General features: G+C 41.0%; 1 protein-coding gene across 1 annotated transcript; it reads right to left on the bottom strand.

Annotated features, from left to right (window-relative positions):
• Positions 1-222: 222 nt before the first annotated feature.
• LOC117378350 (collagen alpha-1(IX) chain) lies at positions 223-22,872 on the bottom strand. Its single transcript, XM_033974937.2, has 38 exons — positions 22,735-22,872; positions 19,935-20,005; positions 16,781-16,852; positions 15,760-15,889; positions 11,593-11,989; positions 10,897-10,977; positions 10,118-10,135; positions 9,731-9,820; positions 9,615-9,650; positions 9,187-9,258; positions 8,711-8,755; positions 8,407-8,442; positions 8,303-8,326; positions 8,151-8,204; positions 7,998-8,069; positions 7,708-7,746; positions 7,490-7,546; positions 6,716-6,769; positions 6,474-6,527; positions 5,444-5,497; positions 5,313-5,366; positions 5,139-5,192; positions 5,008-5,061; positions 4,871-4,924; positions 3,636-3,689; positions 3,491-3,535; positions 3,366-3,419; positions 3,240-3,293; positions 3,103-3,156; positions 2,808-2,879; positions 2,697-2,732; positions 2,382-2,426; positions 2,280-2,312; positions 2,061-2,207; positions 1,525-1,579; positions 1,241-1,435; positions 851-937; positions 223-729 (listed from the first exon to the last, which is right to left on the bottom strand). The coding sequence occupies exons 1-38, from the start codon at positions 22,761-22,763 to the stop codon at positions 524-526; spliced, it is 2,838 nt and encodes a 945-aa protein (XP_033830828.1). The 5' UTR covers positions 22,764-22,872; the 3' UTR covers positions 223-523.
• Positions 22,873-26,341: the final 3,469 nt, after the last annotated feature.

Raw genomic sequence — 26,341 nt, forward strand, 5'->3', positions numbered from 1 at the left:
CATTTTATGACAAATACCACCACAAGTCACATTCACAGATTTTTAAAACTGAGCTGGCTGTTTTTATTGATCACAAAACTGTCCCTTTCTGTAAACACTTTGTTGCATAGATTGAACAAGTCATAAACATAATATATAACACTGATAAAGTAGACTGAAGTGGATATGCAGTTGTTGATATATGGATCTTTAAAATTAAATTGAGTACTTAAGCTGGCTCATTCTTGCAGCAGAGAGTCATTGGGTCATAATGTCAGGAACATTTAAAATACATTTGTATTGTTGTGTTATATTGTAAGGCCATTGTTTCTTACGGGCCTGTTGTCGGCTGCGGAGATACATTGTGACACCAGTAGCAGCTGTTTTTTGAGGACACACCATCAGATAAACAGTAAAAGTCTATACAAGTTTGTACAACTGTGCCGTGTCTCTGTTTCCATGTGAGATTCCAGTGGAAACAGTGGAGGACTTCCAGAGACGTCCTCAAGTGGATGATTTGAAGTTATTGGACAGGTCCGTCAGGTCACTTTCTGCTTTTGTAGCTAGCAGCCTTCTTCCCACTGACCATGTACAGAGGAGGAATTCTGGCTATACAGGTGGAGGGGTCACAGAGGCCAGGGGGGCCAGAGGGGCCCCTGGGACCTGATACTCCCGGAACACCAGGACTTCCTGTCTCACCGCGTTCTCCATCTTTACCATCTTTACCGATGCCTGGAGCACCTGGAGCACCTACACAAACCATATAACGAGAACAGTTACATACAGACATGGCCATATGAATGACTTAAGTAATGATTTGCTTTGTTCAGCTAATATAAGATCCATGTTTTTCCGATGACATATATCATACCTGGGGCACCTGGTGCACCTGGTGCACCTTTAACTCCAACTCCATCCTCTCCTCTGTCTCCCTTGTCTCCCTTGTCTCCAGTGTCACCTGTAAAGCAGAGAGTTAAGTGGCTGTGGACTCTGAATGATGAGGATGTAATTAGTATGCTTAATGAGTCTATTGTGATTTGGTTTAGTGGATCAGTGATTGTGTAATGTACATCTCAGTAGGGCCGCTCTCAGACAGGGAGGAAGAGGGAGGCGTGCTGCCAGCCCCTAAGGCTTTATTTAATCTCTCCTCTTTGTAGCGTTGCAGATCTGGAGACGCTCCAGGGACAGGAGCCCAAACACTGTCACTGCAGCTGGGATTATAGATGAGATCTGATGTTGGCACAGTAATAGTTGTACTGACCTTTTTTACCCGGAGCTCCTGGAAGACCAAAGAAGCCAGGAGGACCTTTAGGACCTATAGGCCCTGGGGTTCCCGCTGCACCTACAGCTCCGGCTGGTCCTGGAGGTCCAGGAGGACCCGCTGGTCCAGGGCTACCAGGTGCACCAAGAGCCGCAGGCTTCTTCAGCAGCTCTTTCCTAAACTCTGACAGTTGTTCTAGAAAAGCACAAAGAGATGGACGATGGACAATAGACTTTCACCAGTTTTTGAAAACAGACAAACCATATACATGTGCAGGAGTGTACCTTCCACAACAGCAGCACACATTTCTTTGAGCTTCTCATCACTGACTTTTGGGCCCTAAATGAACAACACAATCCTATTACAATCAAATAACACAATACTCAACACTGCACTAACACTCCTCCTTCATATCCTTCATATCCATACAAGAAGTGGAGCAGTAGAAGCAGTTTGCTGTTTATTATGTAGATATGCAGTGGCTCAGATGTGATTTCCCTCTGTGCTCACTCTATTGTTTGAATATGAATTGAATGAGCAGCATCTGCAGACAGCTGATAACTGAATGCAGTCACATGCTGCGAAGCTGGGCAAAATCCTCGTGTGTCCATAGCCTAGGAATACAGGATACAGAATTATCAAGTCACATTTAGTGTCACAGGATGATTTTATTAGAAGGAAATCATTTTTGCAGTGTATCAGATTCTGTGTAAAAAAGTAATTGTGCAGGTTATTAGACCACACATTCCCCAAAGCATCAAGTCACTTATCCACCTGGATATACTGAAAAATGTAAACACGTAACAAAGTGAAGCCTTACAGGGAGTCCCCTGGGTCCGGGGGGTCCTGGTACTCCTGGCTCTCCCTCTAAGCCTCGAGCTCCCATTGGTCCAGTCAGACCTTCATGTCCCGGCTGTCCTGGTCTGCCCTCTGCTCCTGTGGCTCCTCTTGCACCTTTCTCTCCACGCTGAAGGAAGCAAACATGAATATCTAATGTTGTATTTACTATTATTTCTCACAATACAAACTGCAGTGATACCTCTCCTTTGACTCCAGTCACTCCAGGTGGCCCCTACAAAACAGACTCAATAAAACCTTCTGACGCTTTGTGACTTGAACAGTTATAAATGTTGTGACGTACCTGATCTCCCTTCACTCCCAAATCCCCCGGCACACCTGTGTCCCCCTGTCAACACGAGAACACTTCTGAACACTGCAGTTTGACGAAAATGGCTGATCTGACATTGTGTTACATTGTGTTATATTGTGTTACACTATGATATGTTGTGTTAGATCATGTTACATTGTGTTATATTGTGTTACACTATGATATGTTGTGTTATATTGTGTTACATTGTGTTGCATTGTGTTACATTGTGTTACATTGTGTTACACTATGTTATGTTGTGTTAGATTGTGTTACATTGTGTTACATTGTGTTACATTGTGTTCTTACCATACTTCCTTTAGGCCCCATTGGGCCAACTGGTCCCTGCACAGACACACATCATTTCTTCAGTGATTCCAAAATATGAATAAATAATAAACAAATAAAAACATTTCTTACCATATCACCTTTGAGTCCAGTGTGTCCTTTAAGTCCCTTCTCCCCGAGAGCACCCTTTTCTCCTTTATCGCCCTACAAACACACGTGACTTGAGAGGTTTCGTTTATAACACTACTCTGTATGGAGTACATTTACATACATTTGGCTTTACTCCTATCTACATACTCTATTAGGCATTACACTACTTCTGGTTCATTGTTTGTTGTGGTCCCTAAAATAGACCATTTTTCAACAGTATGAAATTGGTTGTTATCAAATATAAATTGCAAAAGGATCAAGTGTAACAGTGACTGACCTGAATCCCTGGAGGCCCAGCTGGTCCCACTGGCCCCTGCTTCCCAGTTTCTCCCTGAGAGATTGAAAAAAGAAATAAAAAAAAGGGTTTAGAAATCTTTTCAAACAGTTCAGGAGCTGTCAGGATCTGTCTCTCACAGTTGCTCCTTTTTCTCCAGGTTTGCCGTCCTCTCCAGGGTCTCCATCCTCCCCCTGTTAGAAACATACCCACACTAAGCTACTTGACTCAAAAATATATCTTCTGGCAAACTTTTTCTTTCTTACAGTTTTGCCTGGAAGTCCCACAGGTCCAACAGGTCCCACGTCCCCGGTGTCGCCCTGAACCACAACAGGATTTAGGCCTTTAAACAATGTTTGACAGACTCAGCTCTGTGAATATTTACACCCACCTTCTCCCCAGGGGGTCCCATCACACCCTGCTTCCCCGGCAGTCCCTGGGAACAACCATATTAGCCCGATTTAGAGGTGAAGAGACAATAATGTGGCAGCATTTCAAAGATATAATGGTTTAGTGTAAACATCAGACAGACTTACTGGAATACCCACAATCCCTCTGATACCAACAGCTCCAGGAGTACCAGGCTCTCCCTACCCAGAAAACAAAGCAATTTATTTAATACTGAAACAGAACTTGAAGGAATTCATAAATAAAAGATTCATTTTTTTTTCCATTATGAAATACAGTCTGTCTGCGAGAATGAAGCAAGCAACGATTAAATGGAATGGCACCAACCATTGCCAGAGCTTTTCTATTTTAGAGCAGTGTGTCAATCAAATCATGGAAATCATGTTCTCTCCAACAGCTCCTGCTTTGCCCATTTAGCTGTTGAATACTTCGGTCTATATACAGTACTTACAAACATGATTAATGACACTATACCTGAGTTTCCCCTGTATTTGAGCAAAATGTGTCCTGCCCCAGTACAAACACAGATATACTGGATAAGCAGCTCTGGAGGTCAAAATAAGTCCACTGTGTGCTGCCTGCATCTTAGAAAGGGTTTTATGTTTGATAATCAGGAACTGCACTGTTGGCATGCTAGGTGTTGTTAGTATTACCATAATGGGATCTCACAGCTCTGGTCATAGAGTTGTGAAGAGTACTCCTAAACTGGACCACTGCAAATGTTTAAATTCTCATTTATTCAATCATTCAATCTAATTTTTAAGACTGTGCCTTTTGTTAGGAAAAAATAACTATGCTTAGCTATTCTGCTTTGGCATAGTTTATTATTGTATTGCTATAGTTCATTATTGTACCAGTGTCATGAGAAGACGAAGCTGTGGGACTCAGATATATGTTCAGGACATGCACAACATATGCTACATCTATCTATAAATCTAATCAAATAACTAAGCAGGGCAATGACTTATTGATAGGCATGTACTGACTCATGACTGGTCACCCTGGTGACCAACAAAATATGTGTCAGCAATTGGAGCAAGAGACAACAAGGATGCTCGTCACAGCCTGATAAGACTGTCAACATGCCAAGAGGCCTGCCTGGCCTGTGCACCAACGAAGAGGCGCTAAGTCTAAACCATGGTTGCCTCCCACTATAGTATGTGTATAAAAACTTGTTGTATAGGCGTAAACATTTGGTCCGTGTAAGCATCGCTCTTTACTGGCTGATTGAGTAAATTCCTTTCTGAACTTTATCTCTGTTTCAAGGTTATTCTTTTCTTAGCAGAAACTAACGAACATGAGAGGAAAAGGCTAAATTCCTCAACACTTTCACTATGTATAAATATGATTTGCACAAAGGTACCTTAGTTCCATCTGCTCCAGGAAGTCCATCTAACCCGTCTGTGCCCGGCATTCCCTGTGGTTCATATCACACAGTTACACACCAAAGAGACAGTTTGAAGGAGACAGTACTAGAAGCAGCTCAAACTAGTAACATACTGATTCTCCTTTATCTCCTTGTGGTCCCTTCTCTCCCTGAGGTCCCACTGGGCCCTGGTCAAAACAACAAGAGGATGTGAAAATGGCTCTAAAAGGCTTTTGCAATATACTATGTGAGAGAGATAACTCACTTCTTCACCCTTGGGTCCCTCTGGCCCTGGACGTCCGCGGATTCCCTCCACTCCCTGAGAGAAGAAATCTCATTAGAGCTACATCCAGACAGCTGCTTATCCATCACAAACCCTTTCACTTCAGACAAAACAAAAGATCATAAACAACAAAGTCTGGAGGGTCAGACTACTCACAGGAGCTCCAGGTGGGCCTGTGGGTCCAGGGATGCCGTTAAAACCGGGTGGACCCTGCAGACAATTATCTTATCAATATATATATTAATAATGTGACTTGAGGCACTATTGCAGTAACATTTTGAACTTACTCTATCTCCTTTTTCTCCAGCAGTTCCAGGGAACCCAATAGGCCCTCTTACACCCTACAAAAACAAGAGCAAAAAACAAATTAAACTAACCTCTTACTCCGGCATATTGCAATTGTACTGTTGGTCAATGTGCAATATCCTTGTTATAAACAAACAAACAAATAAATAAATACATACATAAATTCTAACCTAAATGAATCCATGGCATTGTTTTACCCTGGTACATTCATCCAGCTCCAGTACCATCAGTGACTGACCACATGAGCTCAACCAAAATGTTGATCTGAAGTGTTTCCCTATTTGATATCAAACATTTGTGTTTTTGTGGAGGTTGAGTGTGCAGACATTTTGTTAAAAGTTAAAGCTAAACTCAATAGAGAATTCTCCAGACACTGCTGCAGTTACAACACCACTTTCTTACAACAGTACATTAAAAAATCCTATCAACACTTTTATTGTCATTATTATTACTGTGGTTCATTTCCTGTTTACTGCTGATGGAAAGTCATTTGAATGTAATCTGTGTTTACAATTTCCCACATTAATATGTTTAGAAAATTATACATATACACAAAGATGATGAAGAGGGTGAAGAGATGTGTATGTGTGTATGTGTGTTTGTGCTGTGTCCCTCACATCATCCCCCATGCGTCCCGGTGTGTGTGTATGTGTGTGTATGTGTGTGTATGTGTGTCTGTGCATGTATGTGTGTGTGTGCTGTGTCCCTCAGGTCGTCCCCCATGCGTCCCGGTGTGTGTCTGTGTGTATGTGTGCTCTGTCCCTCACGTTGTCCCCCATGCGTCCCGGTGTGTGTGTATGTGTGTGTGCTGTGTCTCTCACATCGTTCCCCATGCGTCCCGGTGTGTGTGCATGTGTGTGTGTGTATGTGTGTGTGTGCTGTGTCCCTCAGGTCGTCCCCCATGCGTCCCGGTGTGTGTATGTGTGTGTGTGTGTGTGCTGTGTCCCTCAGGTCGTCCCCCATGCGTCCCGGTGTGTGTATGTGTGTGTGTGTGTGTGCTGTGTCCCTCACGTCGTCCCCCATGCGTCCCGGCGGTCCTGGAGGACCATCTGCTCCAGTGTCTCCCTGTGGAAAAACAACATCAGCAAATGAAATAATGAGTGTAATCATATGAGACTGTGCACTCTTATTTACTCTGCTCACAAAATACACAACAACAGCGGAGATGAAAAAAATGTGTTATTGTTACTCTGACAAAAATGTTTCAAAAGTCAAAAATAACTGTCATTCAGATTGTGTCGTGGCAGTCTTACCTTCTCTCCAGTGATTCCATTTACTCCCGGCTCACCAGCGGTGCCTTTATGTCCCTAAAAATCACACAGATTTCCAAGAAAATAATTCAGTGAGAGACACTGAAAGTCAAAAATGAGTAGCCTTAAAAGACAACAATTGCAAAAAAAAAATGCTCTGTTTTAATTTCTGTTGTGTCACAGGTAAAAATCCAGACTTCCACACAGTTATTGAGCCCATAAACCATCTCCAGGCTCATTCTGTGGTCACATGGCTCTGTTAGCCTCTATTATCTGTTTCTTTACTCCTTCATTTGTTGATTCTCACTGCTGACAGCAGGGGGAGCTGCAACGCCTTAAAGCCTCACTGGAAATGGAGGGATTATTTGTAAAGTGTGTTTTCCAAATGTGGCTATTATTTCAAATTAGACAATCTACTTATGTCAAAGTGAAAGTATGTTTAAAAGTGAATTAAAGCCACAAGAAAACATAAAATGTGTTCTTCAAGTGAATGTGCTCATGTATCAGTCAGACCCTTAGGACACTTCAGGACTAGAACATCAGGAATGTTCATGGTCTCCAGTGGTTTGTCAGAAGATTAGTCTTCTGTGCATATTTTAGGTTAGTTCATCAAACCCTGGACCTCCTTGTTGTGAGGCACGAGTGCTAAGCTATTTACCACTTTGAAGTGAATGATTCATCCATGAGTTAGTGTAAAGTTCATGAGCTTATCAATAAATAAGTATGAGTATGCACAGAGGTAGTGTTATTAGTATGGGCTTCTTAATGACGTCTCACCTTCATCCCTGGAAGCCCAGGAAGTCCCTGTGGCCCAGCGGGGCATTTGGCAGGACACTGTAACACACACACACACACACACACACACTAATGAGACAAAGCATGAGTGCAGATACACTTTGAACTACACTGAGCAGAAGGCACGAGGAGTCATGCAGGTTATAATGTCACTGATGTGGGACTTAGAATGAGGAGGTGAACAACAAGAGAAAACTCACAGGTTCCCCACTCCCCTCAGGAGCAACACCAGCAGGCCCCTAGAACACAACACAAGGAATCTAAAACAGGCTTTAGATCTCCAGTCACCACAAACCAAACCAATGTACAGTGTACTGAAGAGAGACATGAAAAAGTCATTTTGGAGATCAACAGTTTGGATGTAGAAGATACAAATAAAACACTCTATGAGTTCCTGAGTCGTATTAAATAAGTCCTGTGGAAACACCCCACATGATGAGGGTAATTTGTACAACACTAACACCAGTTTGGAGGTTAGTTTAGGTCTTACTGCTGGCCCTGGGGGACCTGGAGGTCCTGGAGGTCCAGCTGCTCCAGCAGTCCCTCTTGGCCCAGGAGGACCCTGTCAATCACATTTATGTTTTAAATAAAACCATCATGTAGAATCATAAAGGTACACCACACAACCGAGCTTTACACACACCTCTGGTCCAATGTTTCCTTCGTCTCCGGGGATGCCAGGTTTGCCCGGTGCTCCCTAGTGGTCACATGAACACAAGCTCTTTAGAACATCTGGTCCAAAACAACAACAGGAACACTACAAATAAGAACAAATGTACTACAGCAGACACTCACGGGGGCTCCTTCAGTAGCTGGGCCCTGCAATAACACAACATTGAGCTTTTTATTGGCTCCTACATTATGATTTCAGAGTTTAATGTGAATATGTGTGCACTTACAGGAGGGCCCGGAGGTCCAGGGAAACCAGGAAGACCCTGAGAAAATCAGAACATTGATATAAGCACCTGCATTTGATCTTTATTACCATTTAATCAACACTCCACCCCAATTTATACCAAGACCATAAAGAAGCCGCAGCTCAGTCTAAACATACATGTAAAAAGTATGGTCCAGTGTTAATGTTTTGGAGGCATTGTAGTCACAAGATTGTTTTGATTCAGACAGATTGACCTCTGACCAAACCAGAGTCAGACTGATTCAAAATGATTTGGAATAAAGTGGGAATATTTGTGACTGACTTACTCTCTCGCCGACTGGTCCTCTGGGGCCCATGGGACCTGGAGATCCCTATAAAACATATTATTAAATGAATCATAAATGAATAAATGAATCATATTTAATAATGCAGCTAATGCTTAAAACAACAAACTACTGACACACATAAATATAAGCTCATGTGTCATGTGTGACAAGTGTGACAGGTGTGACAGGTGTGACAGGTGCTCTTGTGTGAGACAGGTGCTCTTGTGTGTGACAGGAGTGACAGGTGCTCTTGTGTGTGACAGGTGCTCTTGTGTGTGACAGGTGCTCTTGTGTGTGACAGGTGCTCTTGTGTGTGACAGGAGCTCTTGTGTGTGACAGGTGTGACAGGTGCTCTTGTGTGTGACAGGTGCTCTTGTGTGTGACAGGTGCTCTTGTGTGTGACAGGTGCTCTTGTGTGAGACAGGTGCTCTTGTGTGTGACAGGTGCTCTTGTGTGTGACAGGTGCTCAGTCGTACTATAGGTCCGGGGAGGCCTGGGAGCCCTCTTTGTCCTGGCAGTCCGATCTCGCCCTTCTCTCCTTTGGAGCCCTGTGAAACAGAGGATCACAGAGCTTTATTCACAGAGCTTTATCTGCTTCCTGCATCATCTTGTACTGTTGCTAAGAGACACAGAGAAGGTGACAGTCAACATTATTCAATGACCATAGAACAACTCCAGCTTCTGACACAACAAGAAGGCTATGCAGATAAGAGGCTTTTGTTTTACGGACTTTTGCACCACGTAAAAGAGCTTCATGTTTAGAGGTTAAGTTCTTAATGACAACCACTAGCTTCCACAATGGGGCTGCTGTGCCTGTTATCCTGTGGATAAACTGTTACAACAGGAACATTATTACTTATTCTTTGTGTTTGTAGGTAAACTTGCTCTACCAGACTGTACTCACAGGTGACCCCGGGATGCCAGTAGAACCAGGAAGACCCTGAAACACAACAGACCAGATGAGTTAATGCTATTTTACAATCTACAGATCCAACACTTGTATATAAAGTTAGCTCTTACATCTCTTCCATCCCTGCCGTCCTCTCCAGCGGGCCCCCGGGGGCCCTCAGGGCCCGGGACACCAGGTGGACCTTGCATTGATTTGTCAGGCTGAGAGAGGAAAGGACAAGTGAGCAAACATCTTTCAAAAAATATTGACTGTATTATGTGAGTTTAGTTGCAATCCGCTTTTCTTTTGCAACACGTTACTGCTTAAGTAAAGAGTATGAATTTATATCAAATAAGATGAAAGTACAGATGATTATAGTGACCCTATTACTGACCATGCAGGTCAAAGTCATAACCAACATTAGCATTAGCATTAGCATAAAGCACAGAGAAATGAGGCCAAGTCTGCACTCGAGTAGATTATTGTTTTAAACGTCAAAGCATAAAGAGTGTAAATACCTCAGCATTGGCATACATCTGCAGAAGCAGGAGAAATAAGAAGAGAAGAGTTAGTGACAGTCCCCACACCACCTTCACCGCAGTCAAAACAGAACGCAGGGTGCTCAGGTCCCATGGGTGCTCCAGTGAGCATCATGCTGTCACTGGTCCCACTGCAGGGGGATGCAGTGTTAGCCTGAGGTCTGATAGAGTGCACCAGGCCAGCAAGGATCTACAACAGCTGGGAATACTGTTTATCATGTGGAAAAATACATCATAGAACAGGCGTATACTGCTCTGGTGACTTCTTATTAATGTTTCAGATTTACAAACCAAAGCTCATTCAAGTTAAATCATCACTTTAATCTTTAAAATCCTATTAACAAGAACATTGACCAATACCACAAACATAATGCACAGTAACTGACATTTATTATTGTTTGGGATGACCATACCAATATCATTCCATGTCATGGCCACTAGAGGTGCTTGCTGTTTTATTGTCTATCCCTCTCCTAACGTGTGGCTTTGGCTGTTGCACATTTCCTTTTTATTTGTCAGGAGTGCCAATTAGCTAACAATCGTGTTTTCCCTCATAAACCGTGGTGTAAAATAGTCATGAGATCAGCCTGAGTGAATCACCTCCAAGACTGTTTACTGTGTACTTTTGGTGTTTGGGAATGTCATGACATTTTAGATGAGTGTCTAATTTGGCGTGTTACGTTCTTTCCTCTGCCCCTGTAACCTCACACATGGTGCATGTCCTGGCAGAGGCTGAGCAGACCCAGTCTTTACTGTACCTCGGTGGCAGGTAGCTCATTGCAGCTCTCTCTCTGGGCTCTCTTTGGATCACAGTGAATCAACATCCACTGCAGCTCAAACTGTAAAGATAAGCCAGTGTTACTGCACACAGCACATTCACCATATTTAAATGAAAAGTGTGTTGCCACGGTGAAGCTCCTCTAGCCCTGTTGAATTGTGCCTTGTTGATCCTGATTTTTTCCACCAATGCCATTTTGTGCAGGGATTACATTTTTCTGCAGGAGCCCAGCTGAGCAGCTTTGCTGTGGCAGCAGCACTTTAGGATTATAGCAGAGCTCAGCACTCACATAAAGCCCGATGTGTTTGTGTGTACAGGTTTAACATGGACAGGGTTTAATACAGCTGCTGTTACTCACCTCCAAAACACTGTCTCAAACCAAAGTCAACAGGAATCATACTGACAGCATGTGATTTAAAAAAAATAAATTATAATTACATAAACAGAACTAGGGAGAGCATGAATTCTTATAGCAATTCAATCATATTTGTATTATATTTTTCATAACTAATATTAGCATCTCAACATCCCAATTCTATGTCTTCATATCTGTAGGAATCAGATCTACACTGTACAAACTGGAGTCAAAACATCATGTCCGGCTTTGTATATGTTGCTTTTTTGCGTTGAAAAGAAATCTTCAACCAACATATTTTAATCTCACTAAAAGTCTTACCACTACTGACGCCTCCGGGTCTGAGTCCAGCCGTCCAATCAGAGTGTCCCCCTCTGTATTGATGGGGCCCTTGCCTTTTATGGGCTTCCTGTCCACGGGCTGGCAGTCCACATAGAGGGTGACCTGCTCGCGCTCCACTCCGATCATGACCTTGTGCCAGCGGGTGTTAAAGAGCACAGAGAGCCCGGGGAAGGTGACGGTCTGGAGGGTCCCATCAGCGCCCATCAGGAAGTACTCCAGGGCTTGCTGGTCCCCATTCAGACGCAGACCCGCCTGCTTGTATCCGTCTTCATCCACGATCTGCCACACGTTCCACACTTTGCTCACCGTGTTCTTAATCATACGGAACGTCACCATGAAGGAATATTCATCAGGGAAACCGCGGGGGAAGTTCAGCCTGGAATCAACGGAGTCATTAATCAACAGAGAATCAAACATAAACATGACACAGAATAAAGCCAAATGAATAATAAAAAAAAAAAACAGCTGCAATAAATAAACAGCAGATTAAACATTAAAGCAGTTGGTTTGTATTATTCAAGATTTGTATATGTTCATTTTTTTTAAACATTGTACAATTTAATTATTCATGACAAAAAATTTTGAAAAAGTTTTCAGTCAGTGCAAAGAAAAAGTACACCTAATAAATACTGAGCCCCAAAAAATAGTGTTACATCCTTTATATACTGAATGACAGATTAGTGGTAATTAAGTAGTAATTAATTATCTTAATAGTAGTAATTAATCATATTGACAGTAGTAATGAATGATATTAACAGTGGTAATTATGGATCTTAACAGTGGTAATTAATGAGCTTAAGAGTTGTAATTAATTATCTTAACAGGCCTATATAGAATAAAAACAAGAAAAATGCATGAATAAGTACAAATGAACTAATTAGTGTATTACTATAAAAGACGAACTCGAGGCTGCTGTTTCTGTTGAACCTCTCATATGTTTTAATGCATTGACCTTTAGTGCACAGTGCAGTTTGAGGGTGAATGATAAATATAATGACTCTATGTATATGTAAGCATGACGGTGTATAGTGTTTGTTTTACAGATGTGCACTGGTATGGGGTTGGTATCGGTGCCTGCAGAGTCTCATCTCAATTTCTGGAGTGAAAAGGCTGAATTTTGCATCTCTAGTTCTGCCAATTCAATTGAATGGATAATTACACACAAAAACATCCGCTCTTCATTCATATCAAAAGGATCAGAGCTCTGTTCACTGACCAGAAAATGTTCTCAGCTCTCCACAAACGCACCAAGTATTTTAGAATGTTGGTGTTGTATTTTTGTAGGAGTGTCCAAAAGAGTAATGAGCTGTGAGGGATACAAATGACATCCAGCCCTGGACACGGCCAAGGACAAACAGATTCAAAGATTCAAAGTTATTAAACAATTCTTTCTCTGCAGTATCAATGCTCAATGTCTTTTTGTAAAGCATCAGTCTTCAACTTTTAAAAATAGTAGATAGAAAAAGTACACATTTGTTGTAATGTTAAAAGTTAGGCACAAGCTCTTCAAAGAAACTGTATTGATTTTAAATTTCTTAAACTTTGACACGAGCGTTGCCAGATAAAAGGTTGGCACATTCAAATCAAATGTAGCTTTTACTGATAATAATATTGCAGATTAATTCTTAACTACAAAAAACAATGGACAGAAAGGCCATGTTGTTTATGTTATAACTTGATGTTTTGGTTCTTAAGCTGATGATTCAATGAGAAAGCATTTGAGTTGCCAGTTTCAATGCTCAAATCCAGTTGGCTTAAACCTAAAAGGCCTCTCCCTGTCCTGAATCCTCACTACCTAAACCCCAGCACCTGCATCATTAATCAGTGTTAGTGCAGCGTCTGTAGCACAGTTTATGTTGTCCATATGCTGAATATGAAGAAATCTTATATGTGTCCTCTATCTGCAGGTTAAGGCACTGGCAACCCATGTTCATTTGTGATTTTAGCAACTATTTAAAACTGTAAGAGCACACGCTACACACAGGTTTTTTAAATCTACTACAGTCTGCACCAGCCCTCCAGTCCTCCTGCTTAGAGCTCTCTGTTTGATACTATGTGCATTTTAACAAGCCCCATTCTCAGCGGGTGTCTCCTTCATAGATACGCGCTGCAGCCGGACTTTTACCGTGTTGTAAACGATCAAGGTGAGGCCATAAAGAAAAAGTTTCCTGTTAGCCAATAAAACCACGGAGGAGCTTTCGGCAGCTTCGTCCGGAGGTGAGAAAGTGTGAAGCATGTGGTGTTTAGAGCCCTGAGGTAGAGGGAGGACATTCACAGTGATAGTGCTGCTGCCAGGGGCTTATGTAACAGCATGGGTGAGAACAGTGCAGGGATTAGTCAAAAGTGAGTAAAAGCTGGGGATATCTGGTGATGTTCAGGAAATGAGGAGTTAATCTGAGCATTAAATCTCATTCAGTCTCATATGAGTCTTGCGTTATTGATATAACAGCAGCTTTCAGTGGTAGAAAAGGTTTTGTTTCTAAATAGCTTTTAATTAAAACATTGTATCATCATCACACATGTTTAAAAAAATGGCTATGTTCATTTTTCATTTGCAGGATTTTGTATTTTGTTTAACATTCAAAAAGTTATGGGACACCTACTTTAATGTTCAAAATTTAGTCTTTGGGGTATTTTACTTCTATGGAGTAGTATTTGCTAACACGTAACATATTTAGATCACCGTCTTACCTTTTATTGTTTTGAAAATGTTAGATGTATTCACATGTTTTATAGGTTTCACTTTCGTTTTGACACTCTGAGTCTACCCTCCCTTTGCTCCCCACTCCAAGTCACTCCCCCTTCAGAGCATCAACACAACACCTGCTAATGAAACTACTGCACATAGCATCAGGTTTGTCAAGTTGTGCTGTACAGTTTTGTATTAGCCTTTTGAATATTTATGGAGAATTGTTGTGTGGGAGCTATGGTGACGTAGGCTTGTGAGCTGATCATTGGAGAGAATCTTACACCTAACTGTAAGGAGGGTCCCGGGAGAGATAGCAAAATTACTCAAACATGCATGAATGAAATCAAAAACCTCTTCAGGCATGTTTCTGATGAGGGAACAGTGTTATAACATGATAGCAAGCTAAACAAAAAAAACCTGTGCTGTTTATTTTTGACCCTCGGGTACTAGCTCAGCCTAATAGCTTTAGCTAATATTTCATTGATTGACATTTTTCATGTCATGAATCTATTTAATTCTTTATTTAAAATTAAAGTTGACTATGCACTATGTAACATTTCCGGTGGAGGGTGCAAAACCTCCTTGTTTCTGTAAAGATATTGCTTTGCTGGGAATGTTCCACAGTATGACATTATACTTGATTCAATTATAGGTGTATTTGTGTTGCTAAAACAAGGTGCAGGAACATTTCTATACAGAAAAGCAGATGGCGAACCCACCGCCAAAAACATTACACAGAACACTTTTAGATAAACATTTGAAAATGAGATACAAATAAAACTGCAGATAGAAAACACAAAAAACTCTCAATAACTATAATAACAAGTATGTACAATCTGCTCAGACATGTGTTTTTCTGACAATTACATGTTCTGGTCCATGCAGTAACATCTGTGTTGGACTTCTAATAACGCCACACCTGCAGCGTGGAGCCCTGCTGCCGGTCTGTGAACGAGTTTATGTTTGGAAGGCTCTGACTGTACTTATATGGTAGTATACTTTTACTGTACTACTGTACTTGCATGGTTGTATGTTCTGACTGTACTTGCATAGATGTATGCTCTGATTGTACTTACATGGATGTATGCTCTGACTACTTACATGGTTGTATGGTTTGACTGTACTTACAGTACTTACAGGGTAGTATGCTGACTGCCCTGACATGGTTGAATGCTCTGATTGTACTTACATGGTTGTATGTTCTGACTGTATTTACTTGGTTGTATGCTGTGATTGTACTTATATGGTTGTATGTTCTGATTGTACTTACACAGTTGTATGCTGAGTGTCCTTATATGGTTGTATGCTGTGATTGTACTTACATGGCTGTATGTTCTGACTGTACTTACATGGTTGAATGCTCTGGCTGTATGTACGTGGTTGTATGTTCTGATTGTACTTACATGGTTGTATGATCCGATTGTACTTACATGGTTGTATGTTCTGACTGTACTTACATAGTTGGAATCTGGAAGTTGGCCTCTCTGTCCAGGCGGTAGGCCACCTGATGAGACATAGAACCATCCACTTTCCTCACACCTTTCAGGGGGATGACATCCAGCTGGAACTGTGTGATCAAATCAAAACCTACAAAAAACACCAATTCATTTGAGCTCAACAGAGTTTCTTAGATTAGTTAATAATAGAAAGTTCATACAATGCAATGGCTGAAGCTATTTCTAGTGACTAGCAACGTCAAAATGCCATAGTCAAAACAATAGGATTCAAAAGCATATTCATCACTACCACTTAGATAGAAAACCCAGGACTGTTGGAGCTATTGGTTTGAATTAGGTTTCTCTGCTCACACAGTCAAATTTAACTAATGTCAACTGTGGAACACGGCATGCTGGGTATTAAAACAGTGAAGGGCAGCTTTTGTTTGTGCATGCCAGCAACAGTTTAAATGTTTAATTGCCAAATTGTGTAAGTGTTTCTATGTCAATTTTGTTAATCTACGCCTCACTGTTTTTGTTGGTTTTGGTTCAGTTTTATGACTTGCTGTTTAGTTTTTTCCACCAGGGGGCACACTATGATAAACAGCCCTTTTGCACCTGGCTACCAAATGGGTTAATCAGCCAGTTGTATTTGCAGAAGCCAATTTAACCCTGGCTAATTAATTCAAGACAGAAGTACGTTTATGTTGGACGCCACCTGAAATGAACTACCTCCCCAAAACATCAGTCCACTTAACCGCGAAGCACCGTGTACGCAGATGTGGCTTAGAGTAAACAAGAGCTATTACAATCTTGCTGAGTTTGAAGTGCTCTTAGTGAGATTGTGTAAAGCACCAGTGGAACATTTTATTTGGCTCATTTGAAATGCTAAAGTGTCTTGAGGCATTCTGCAGCCCACCCTGTTTAACTAATTAAACTCAGTGTTCTCCCTTGGGGCTGTTTTCTCTTTAGAGTTTTAGTGTGTGACTTACGTTTGTGTTTTTTTTTTTTTAGCATTCTGTGAAGAAAAGTGAGCTTTTACCTGGAAGGTCATCTTGTCCGCTCCTGATTGGTGGGCAGACGGTATCACCATCGAGTCGGTTTAGGTCTAGTTCTGAAAAGACACAAAAAAATGCAATGAATGAAACAGTGACCTCTTTAGAATAGGCTGGATCCTCAAGATGACAATGGAAAAGTGATGTCTTCAGTCAGCTAAAACTAGCAACAGTACATTGTGTTATTATAGGGTCTATATCACGTTATTTATCTTTTTGTCATTTTTATTATTTATTTATATTATGCTATTTTCTGATCTATGTTCTAATGTTGTTTCCTCATCACAAACAGACCTGGAGTTGTGTTTTGTTTCAGTTACACATGACAAGCCCTGCATATTTAGGGAAAACACTCTGTTCCACCTTGTGATATCATGTGGTGATAGAGGAAGTTGTCCACTATGTTTTTAAACTCCATACACCTTCAGTGGAATTGTTTGGGTAATGTGTCTACTAAACAAAAGCTGAAAGTTACCTTTTAACTTGAAAACTACTGCTTCATGACATCACAAGATGGAACAGAGCATTTTGAGCTGTGAAGATGTAGACAATTACGCATAATTATTGTGAATGAAACAAAGCTCAACACCAGGTATGTTTTTGATGAGGTAACAATTATAACATGACTTAAAGCTTGCAAGAGTAAATTTAGCATATTATAGAACATATAATAACAAAAGATAAGCCAAGAAATAGTACTTGTTGTTTTGAACTTTGAACTAAATATGTCAGCTGTGATGGAAGCGCAATGCATTTTAATACAGTGCCTAATGTTGCATGGCTCCACACTCATAAAGGCTATAAGTCATCAGAAGGTCAGTGCAGCAAATCACTGTCTGTACTTGTTTGGTGCAAATGTAGTGACACAAAAAGCCACTCCAAACCACATCCATAAGACCTGAACTTTTGTTAATTAGCACAGCTAGCTTCTCACATTGTCAAGTGGGAGTTGTATGCATTTCATTATCACACAAAAGGAAAAAGTAATGTTGCATAACCTCTCCAGCTGGTTTATACTGTTGGTAAATGGTCACATTTTCATATAGCGTTTTCCACCTTCAAAGCGCTTTACATCAAGGAACCACTCACCCATTCACACACACATTCATCCTCCCGTGTCTTGCCCAAGGACACAACAACATCATTCATCTGTGAGAGCTGGAATTGCACCGCCAACCTGGGAGTCAGTGGGTCTAACCGCTCAACCAATGATGTTTATGTCGTGAACTGCCAACCTTCAGATCAGTGGAGAAATGCTCTACCAACTGAGGCACTGTATAACCAAAAATCTATTAAATACAATAAAGCTATACATATGAAACATGGAACAGATAAACAAAGAAACAGATTTGAAGATATGTTTTTCATAGTTGTTTTCTGCTGTCACAAAGCATAGCCTACTGGAAATTGGTTAAAAAATAAAAATAAAATAAATAAATAACTCTAAAGTGAATTTGTTATGCAAGTTTGAGAAAAGTTCACAATTCCAGGTTAGTTTGTTGTTATGAGAAGACAGTAAATGCATTTATATTAATCTGAATTTTGTCGATTTAAAATATGCTATAAAATACTGTAACTTAATAAAAAAAAAATAAAATAATAATAATAATTTTTAAAAAGCCCTGTTTTGATTGTGTCTGCTCTACAGCCATAATCTGTAGTGAAAACAGGGATTGATTGACAGTATGACATCTTGAAAATAAGCGATTAAAGATTGCTCAAACATGCAGGAATCACTCCAAATACAACTTGGAGCGAGTAAATGGTGGGGAGAAACAACTATAACATGGTTAAAAGCTGTGAAAAGTCCATTTTTCATAATAGATCTGCTTTAAACTATGTGTCACGCGCCGAATAACCAGGGCCAAACCAATTCCACATTGTGTCAGGAGGGGTCTCTGCACTTGCCCAGCTGAAATGGAGAGCTAAATGGGAAAAGCCTTTAGAACATCACACAGGCCTGGTGACACCCAAGGGCTCCCCACTCTGCCCTGAGTCAGCTCTTTACCACGGGGCACATCTGGAAGCCCTTCTCAAAGCCACATTACTGCTGAGAAATGAGCCCAAGTGGTGAGACGGTATTTATAATCCCATATTTACTACCACTAAACACTTATCTGACTGTGCACGTAGACCTCAAGTTGTTAAAGTTAATGCCTGCTCCAGCATTACGCATTAAGCTTTACTCATTAGTGCAATGAACGAAAGAACAACCACTATTAAGATGTCACATGCAGCGGCACGTGTGTGTCACAGAGGGGGCGACGCACACATGCACTGTACCTGCTGTACCTGTGCACTTCTGTGTTTATGGCGCTAGCTGTTAGGGATGGCCGATATATATCGATTCCTCTATAGGTAAGATACCGAAAATCTGGTTTTATTAAAAAATCATAATATATAATTTATTTATGAAGTGAAAAGATAATTTGTTTAATTTACTGTGACTTAATAATACAAATATCACAAATCAGCTCAGAAAAATCAGACCATCTCTCAGTAATAGTGGTTAATGTTACTTAAGAATTTATGAAAAATGACTGGAATTTAAAGGTACAGTATGAAACTTTGTGGGGATAGATGAATTTTATGCCATAATGTGGAAAATGATACCCAAAGGAACAACGTTTCCATAGAAATAAGCCAGGTCGGTGGAAATAGAAGCCTGCTCACAGTAAGGACAAAAAGAAGAAAACAAAAAAAAAAAAAAACAAAAAAAAAAAACACGTGCTTCTATTTTAGTGTATTATTGGCTAAAAAGTGACATACTGGAGTTTTAACTAAAATAGTAAAAGTAAAATAAAAAAATACCTTATTACTACAGTTAATAATAATAGTAACATGAAAGTAAAGTAAATAGGCATAAGGTCATAGATTTATCTGCTGTTTTCTTTGTAAAATCATAAATAAACATGTACTAATCATTTTCTTTTACCACTGCACAAAGCCAGAGAGGTGCCTCTGTTTGTAGTGGATATTACTTTGTACCAAAATAATCCTGACCTAACTAAAGTCAACATGCAGGCTTCCATATGAACCCATGTGACCATAGAGTGTATTTACACACCAAATAGAGCCATAATAAAAGGCGGCTGGAGCGGGCTTCACCGGGCACGCCATATTTAATCTGCATCAACTTACGTCCAAGAGCTGTCGAGAGGACGAGGGACAGCAGAGCCCAGCAGACACGCAGGTAGCACGGCTGGACATTTCTGTGGGAGAATGAAAAACATTGAGTCAACAATTACACCGTTTGTGGCTAAAATCAATAAATCATCACATACACGACAGAGAAGAATTTTGTCCTTGGGAGGAATTGAACAAAGGAAAATACATACTGTTTTGTGAAGCATGTCAAAGTGTAAAGCGTAAACAACAAGGCTAAAGCTAAGTTAGTCAAAACAGGTTTCAAGGTCGAAGGTCAACAAGTGGCATTTTGCAAGTTAACTAAACAACTTACTTTGAATTTTACAGGGACAACAAAGGAAACGTGTAAAATGTTATGGGAAGACTGCACTGCTTCAATGGAAAAGTAACATTTTATCCACTGGCACATGACACTTATGTCCTACTAATATCAATAGCCCTAAACATAGCAGAATGTTGCTAGCATGTGTACACGCTGCGCAATCACACTTCTGGTCCTGGTTTAGTCCCATTAGTTGACTAAGCTAAACTGTTTAGAGTACACTTTCACATTATTCTTAAAATATTACTTTACTTACATATAAAGAGCATTCTTATTATTATGTTGTTTATGCTTTTTATGATGCTACCTATTCTGTTAATATGTCCTGGTTTACCATTGTTTCAGTTTTATTGTAAATATCTGGATTTTAATTTAGCTTGCTTGCAATATTGTGGGACAAAAATAATTTACTTTCAACTGTTTAGAACCATTGTTTTGGTCTAATTGTATTTAGCTAGCCAATGCAGCCACCAAATTGTATTCCTCTGCCATAGGTTCATTATTCTTCTGCTCTCTGTGTCCAAACTTCTGCTTCTTGTGAACAAACTAAACCAATTTTAATACCAGATAATCTTGAGAAACTTAAGATGCTGGCACTTTCTCTCTTTCTATGTACACACAGATGAACACACAACTGGAATGACAAATTGCCAAGTCAAGAGTCTTTCTACAGCCCGAACATTATGTCCTTCAAGACCTGAGGCCTGCAGGGACACGCTGTCAGGGACACCAGCCCATCTTCACCTTTGATTGATGCCGTCACAAAGTAAAGATGAACTGAACTGTGAGGGTCAGTGACTTTAATACTACGTGTCAAGTCAAAGTAAAGATAGATCTGAGTTATTTAGGCAGCACTGGCATAACTGCTGCACTAATTATAAAAGGAGAAGCCTCAAAACAGCAGAGGTCTGGAAATAAGTAAACAGCACAGCTCCATCTCAAAGGTGTAGTTCAATCTCAAAGATGTTGTTACTGGTGTCAGTCACACTCTTTCTATAGCAGCGGTCCCCAAAGTGAGGCCCGCAGCCAAACTTGGCCCTCTGGGAGGTCTAATTTGGCCTGCGTGAGGGCTCTGAGCTTTTAAGAAGAATCTATTTTGATTCAATTTTGCATTGATAAGACTGTCAGGAGATGGGAAGGAGGCCAATCCTGTCTGTTTTCTATTATTTAAAGTCAATCTAGTCAAACATTTCTTTGCAGAAGAACATTTTTTTATGAACAAACTGTCATTAGGTTTGGCCCTTAACCTGCTAATGCACATTCATTTTTACTCGCCAAGGAAAAACCTTTGGGCAACCCTGCTCTATAGCCTATAGACAATTGCAGTTGGTGGTTGGGCCCAGGGCATGGTGTACTCAGCATCATCAAGTCATCCTCACAGTCACATATCACCTAACGCTCCAGTATTTACTTTACAACCAAATAATTTAAGCCAACATAACATTTCCAATGTCATACTTTTCCTGAATCTTTGCCAAAGAGGGACCAGAACTTGGAACTCCTTTTCAGTTTTAATTGCCTACTGATTTATGTTTGACATTTTATTCAGGGGACACAAAGTCAGCATGAGCGCTGAATGAGTGTTGAACCTGATACCTTCTCATTTGAAGAACTTTGACCAACGTGCTGTTGCTCACTGTTCTTCAAACCTGACACCACCCAAATCCAGCACTACTGAAGGAGATGAAGAGCTTCACTATTTGACTCTACCATGTCATCACTGGATATGTTATATTCAAAGATGAAAAAGCTCAGCGATGCTGTGCTCCAAATGACAGAGCAGCAGCACACAGCCGTGCTGAGAAACTAAGTGCTGCATTTACACAAACTTGTTGTGTATCAGCCCATAAACTCTCTGACTAAAAAGACAAGCATGAATACTGTTATTAATGCTGTCACAGTTCAAAAATCATCTCACTACATACTCATTTAGCATCAGAGCATAAGGTATTTCCCAAAACACTTCAACTCCAGGAGAGTCATAAATCACTACGGTATGAAGTCATGGCAATCATCATCATTTAGTGGGATTTCCCAAACAAACCGTTATCACTCTAAAAGGCTTTTGTGGTTTCAAATGAAAACAAAAGCTTTGCTCAGTTATAGTTAAGGCTGTTAAAGTTTACATATTACTGTACTTGACATTGGTATGGTTTTGTTGGTTTGAAAAGATCCATTAACTGTTAAGGCTATATTTTATTAGAACACAGAATAGTACAGTGCAGCACTTCAACCTTGAGGGAATAAACTGAGTTTTTTATACGCTACCTAAATTGTCTCACCTAAGCCAAAGATGTCCGAGGAATATGGATCTCCTTCAATATTATTAACACTTGGCTGCTTCTTCCACTGTGTACCAGCATTTGTGAGAAAAGCCCTATAGGCAAACGGATGTACTATAACGTTCTACTGAAACTCACAATAAATCCATTGCACCTGCGCTGAAAGTTAAAATCCGACATTCCTCATTACCTGGTCAGATGCGAGCAGTAGGAGGCCATGATTGCGCCCCTCCGTGTGGGACCCAGGACACACTCACTCACTCGGGGTGGGATAAGATGCTGGAGCAGAGACAGCTACAGTTCACACAGTCCCCCTTGAAGCTGGTCCTACCTGCGCATGGTGAGGACTGACCAAGAGCAACGGCACGCGGGATGCTCAAGCGTTTCAAGGACCACATAAAAGTTTCTTCCATGCTTTCTCATTGGCTCCTGGCCCTTCAAGAGGTGGTGACTATGTTTTACTACCAACACTTTAAGACCATGGATGAAGTCTCCGGGCCCCCACCTTCGGGCGCCCCAACCCTCCTGCTTTTTGTTTTACTGTGTCTCCTAATGACATGTGCTGCGTCTATGTAATTCTGCTTATAATTATCAACAGCACATGGGGAAAAGGTAGCTTGTTTGGTGATGAAAAGTGCATTTGATAATCACGTGAAACTTCAGAGCGCATGTTAGCCAGGTTTGCCTGTGGTGATGACATGTGCAAAGCCTTGTCATTACCTGAGCAGCCCGGAGGCAACGCACACATGCTGTTTATGTATCCTACAGGTTATGTAATGGTATTGATGAATTTGATCTTTACTATAAACCTCTAGACTATAAAGCTTTGGTATTTGGTAAGCAGCATCTAGAATAAACTGATAATTTGATCAGATTTTTGGTGTTTATGCCCGAAAGAAACACCTAGTGACGTGTTGATTTTTAGGGTTTAAAAATCTGTAACGTCAATCTTTAACATTTTCACTTAGATTTTTGCCATTGTTTACATACTTTTCCTCGTCAAAACCTGCACAGGTCTGAGGAATCATAAAGAAAACAGATTACCCCCAGTGTTTACATGACTTTTCAGGGGTGACAGTAGCTCAGTTGGTAGAGCGTTTGTCCGTTGATCCAAAGATCGGCGGTTAGAATCCTGCTCTCGGCATAAATATCATTAGTAGAGAGGTTGACGGTACAATTTTAGCTCCCTCAAATGAATACAGTCATTGGGAAAGACACTGGTGTGTGAATGTGTGAGTGGTTCCTTGATGTAAAGTGCTTTGAGTATCTTGAAGGTAGAAAAATGCTACATAGAAATGTGACCATTTACCACATACCATTTTAATATTCTGATAACTAGAGATGCACCAATCCAGCCTTTTGTGTTCTGATACTGATTTTGATTGTGACTCTAAGTATCTGCTGAAAACTGATATCTACCGATACCAGTGCAGAGACAGAAAACATTATTTTCTTCAAACTAAAACAAAATAAGACAAATCTGACCCATATGTGTTATGTGACTGTTATTTATCACAAGTAAATACAGAATGACTTTGTATAAATAAAAGTTCAAACATTATGATGGCTGGGATGAGAATCAGCTCCTCCAAATCCGAGGCCATGGTTCTCGACCGGAAAAAGGTGTTTTGCCCTCTCCAGGTGGGTGGTGAGTCTCTGCCTCAAGTGGAGAAGGATGGAGCGTGAGATTGACAGACGGATCGGTGCAGCGTCTGCAGTGATGCGGTCGCTGTATCGGTCTGTTGTGGTAAAGAAGGAGCTGAGCCCAAAGGCGAAGCTCTCGATTTACCTGTCAATCTACGTTCCTACCCTCACCTATGGTCATGAGCTTTGGGTAATGACCGAAAGGACAAGGTCGCGGATACAAGCGGCCGAAATGGGTTTCCTCCGCAGGGTGGCCGGGTGCACCCTTAGGGATAGGGTGAGGAGCTCGGTCACACGGGAGGAGCTCGGAGTAGAGCCGCTGCTCCTACACATTGAGAGAAACCAGCTGAGGTGGCTCGGGCATCTGCTCAGGATGCCTCCTGGACACCTCCGTAGGGAGGTGTTCTGGGCATGTCCCACCGGGAGAAGGCCCCGGGGAAGACCCAGGACACGCTGGAGGGACTATGTCTCCCGGCTGGCCTGGGAACGCCTTGGGGTCCCACCGGAGGAGCTGGAGGACGTGTCTGGGGTGAGGGAAGTCTGGGAGTCCCTGCTTAGACTGCTGCCCCCGTGACCCGGCCCCTTATAAGCGGAAGAAAATGGATGGATGGATGAACATTATGAAACTTTCTGAGCCGGCTAGTAAAGTAGTCAGCTTTCTTTTTTACAATTATTCTATATGTTTTGCAGCTGTAAAACCCCTCACCACACACTTTATATACTTCTGACACAGACATTAACATTTTCTCACATTTCTCTCTTGTTTAAAGAGTTCAAAGAGTTCAAAGTTCAAACCTTCGTAGACGCCTTTGTCGGTGCAAAACGTTTCATCGACACTGTGGGCACTTCAGAGTCACACTGCGATCCAACATTTATGTAAATTTCTCTGAACACATCCTGTGCTGTACAAGAGACACGGCACAGAGGAGACTGATGGACAATGGTCTACAGTTCCTTAGCCAATCAGGACGCACAATGCACGTTTATACACTGTAAAAAAGCATGTAAAATTGCACTAAAAAAATTGCCGAAACAGCGAGGCCGCGAAAGGTGAACAGCGATATAGTGAGGGACAACTGTAGTCTAATCGGCTGAATCAATATTTGGAGGCGAATATCCCATCCACCAAATTTTTCAGTATTAACTCCAGTACCAGTATCAGATCAATGCATCCCTAATGATAACCCCAGAAATCAGACAATGGTCAGATTTCTGATGTGCAAACAAACATGTATTTAAACATAGCCACTGTGAGAATTTGTTGGAATGCAGAATTTCTTTGACATCATTGTAAATCAGAAACTAACACGTAACTCTTTATCCCTAAAACATTTGTCAGTTCCATGTTTGCGGAGGTGTGGAAGTGACAGAAACAGCTTTGCCTCTGGGTGCACGTCTCTCCGAGCCTCAAATGTCACGCTTGTGTGTTTATTTTAAAGCCAAATTTTGCCTGCAACACCTGCTTTTAAGGAAACGCTATTTAAAAAAGGTAAAAAGGTAAGTACCACTGTCCAGAGGGGTAATGAGCAGTTTGCTTTCCATCTTTTAACACGGTTTGGATGTTAGCTCTTAATAATGTCTCAATAGTATAGACAATTGTTTTTTTTAATATTGATGTGGAGGGCAGGTAAGAATTTTAGCAGAGTTTGACATTTAACCTGCAAAATGGAAATTCTTTGACTTTATGGTAATATCACATAACTGTTCACTTGAAAGAATGACACAAGGTTAAAGGTGATGTAACCTTTAGTCGGGGTTAGCCACCTGATTTCTATGCAGTTGTTGCTCTTACATCAAACATACCTCTGTGTTGATGAATGTGAATGTGCCCATTTTTTGTGGGTGAAAAGTGTCGTGACCAGTGGTGGAAGAAGTACTTTTGTAACTCACCTAATAATAGAGATAGTACAGCAAGGGCAAAAAATACTCAAGTAAAAGTATCACATGATAAAATCTACTTACTAAAAGAATTATAGTAAAGTAGAAGAGTAGTAGAGTAAAGAGTAAAAGTATTTTGTGCAGAGTTTGAGATCTAATAAAGCTTCAAATTTAAGCATATGTCAGTCATATGCACAGTGAAAGCCTGGATTTAAACATTGTCAAAGTAGAGGCCTGTCTCACATCTTCAGGAAGACTCTTCCAGGTTTTAGCTG

The sequence above is a fragment of the Periophthalmus magnuspinnatus genome, chromosome 11 (genome assembly GCF_009829125.3).
Source record: "Periophthalmus magnuspinnatus isolate fPerMag1 chromosome 11, fPerMag1.2.pri, whole genome shotgun sequence".
Taxonomy (NCBI): domain Eukaryota; kingdom Metazoa; phylum Chordata; class Actinopteri; order Gobiiformes; family Gobiidae; genus Periophthalmus; species Periophthalmus magnuspinnatus.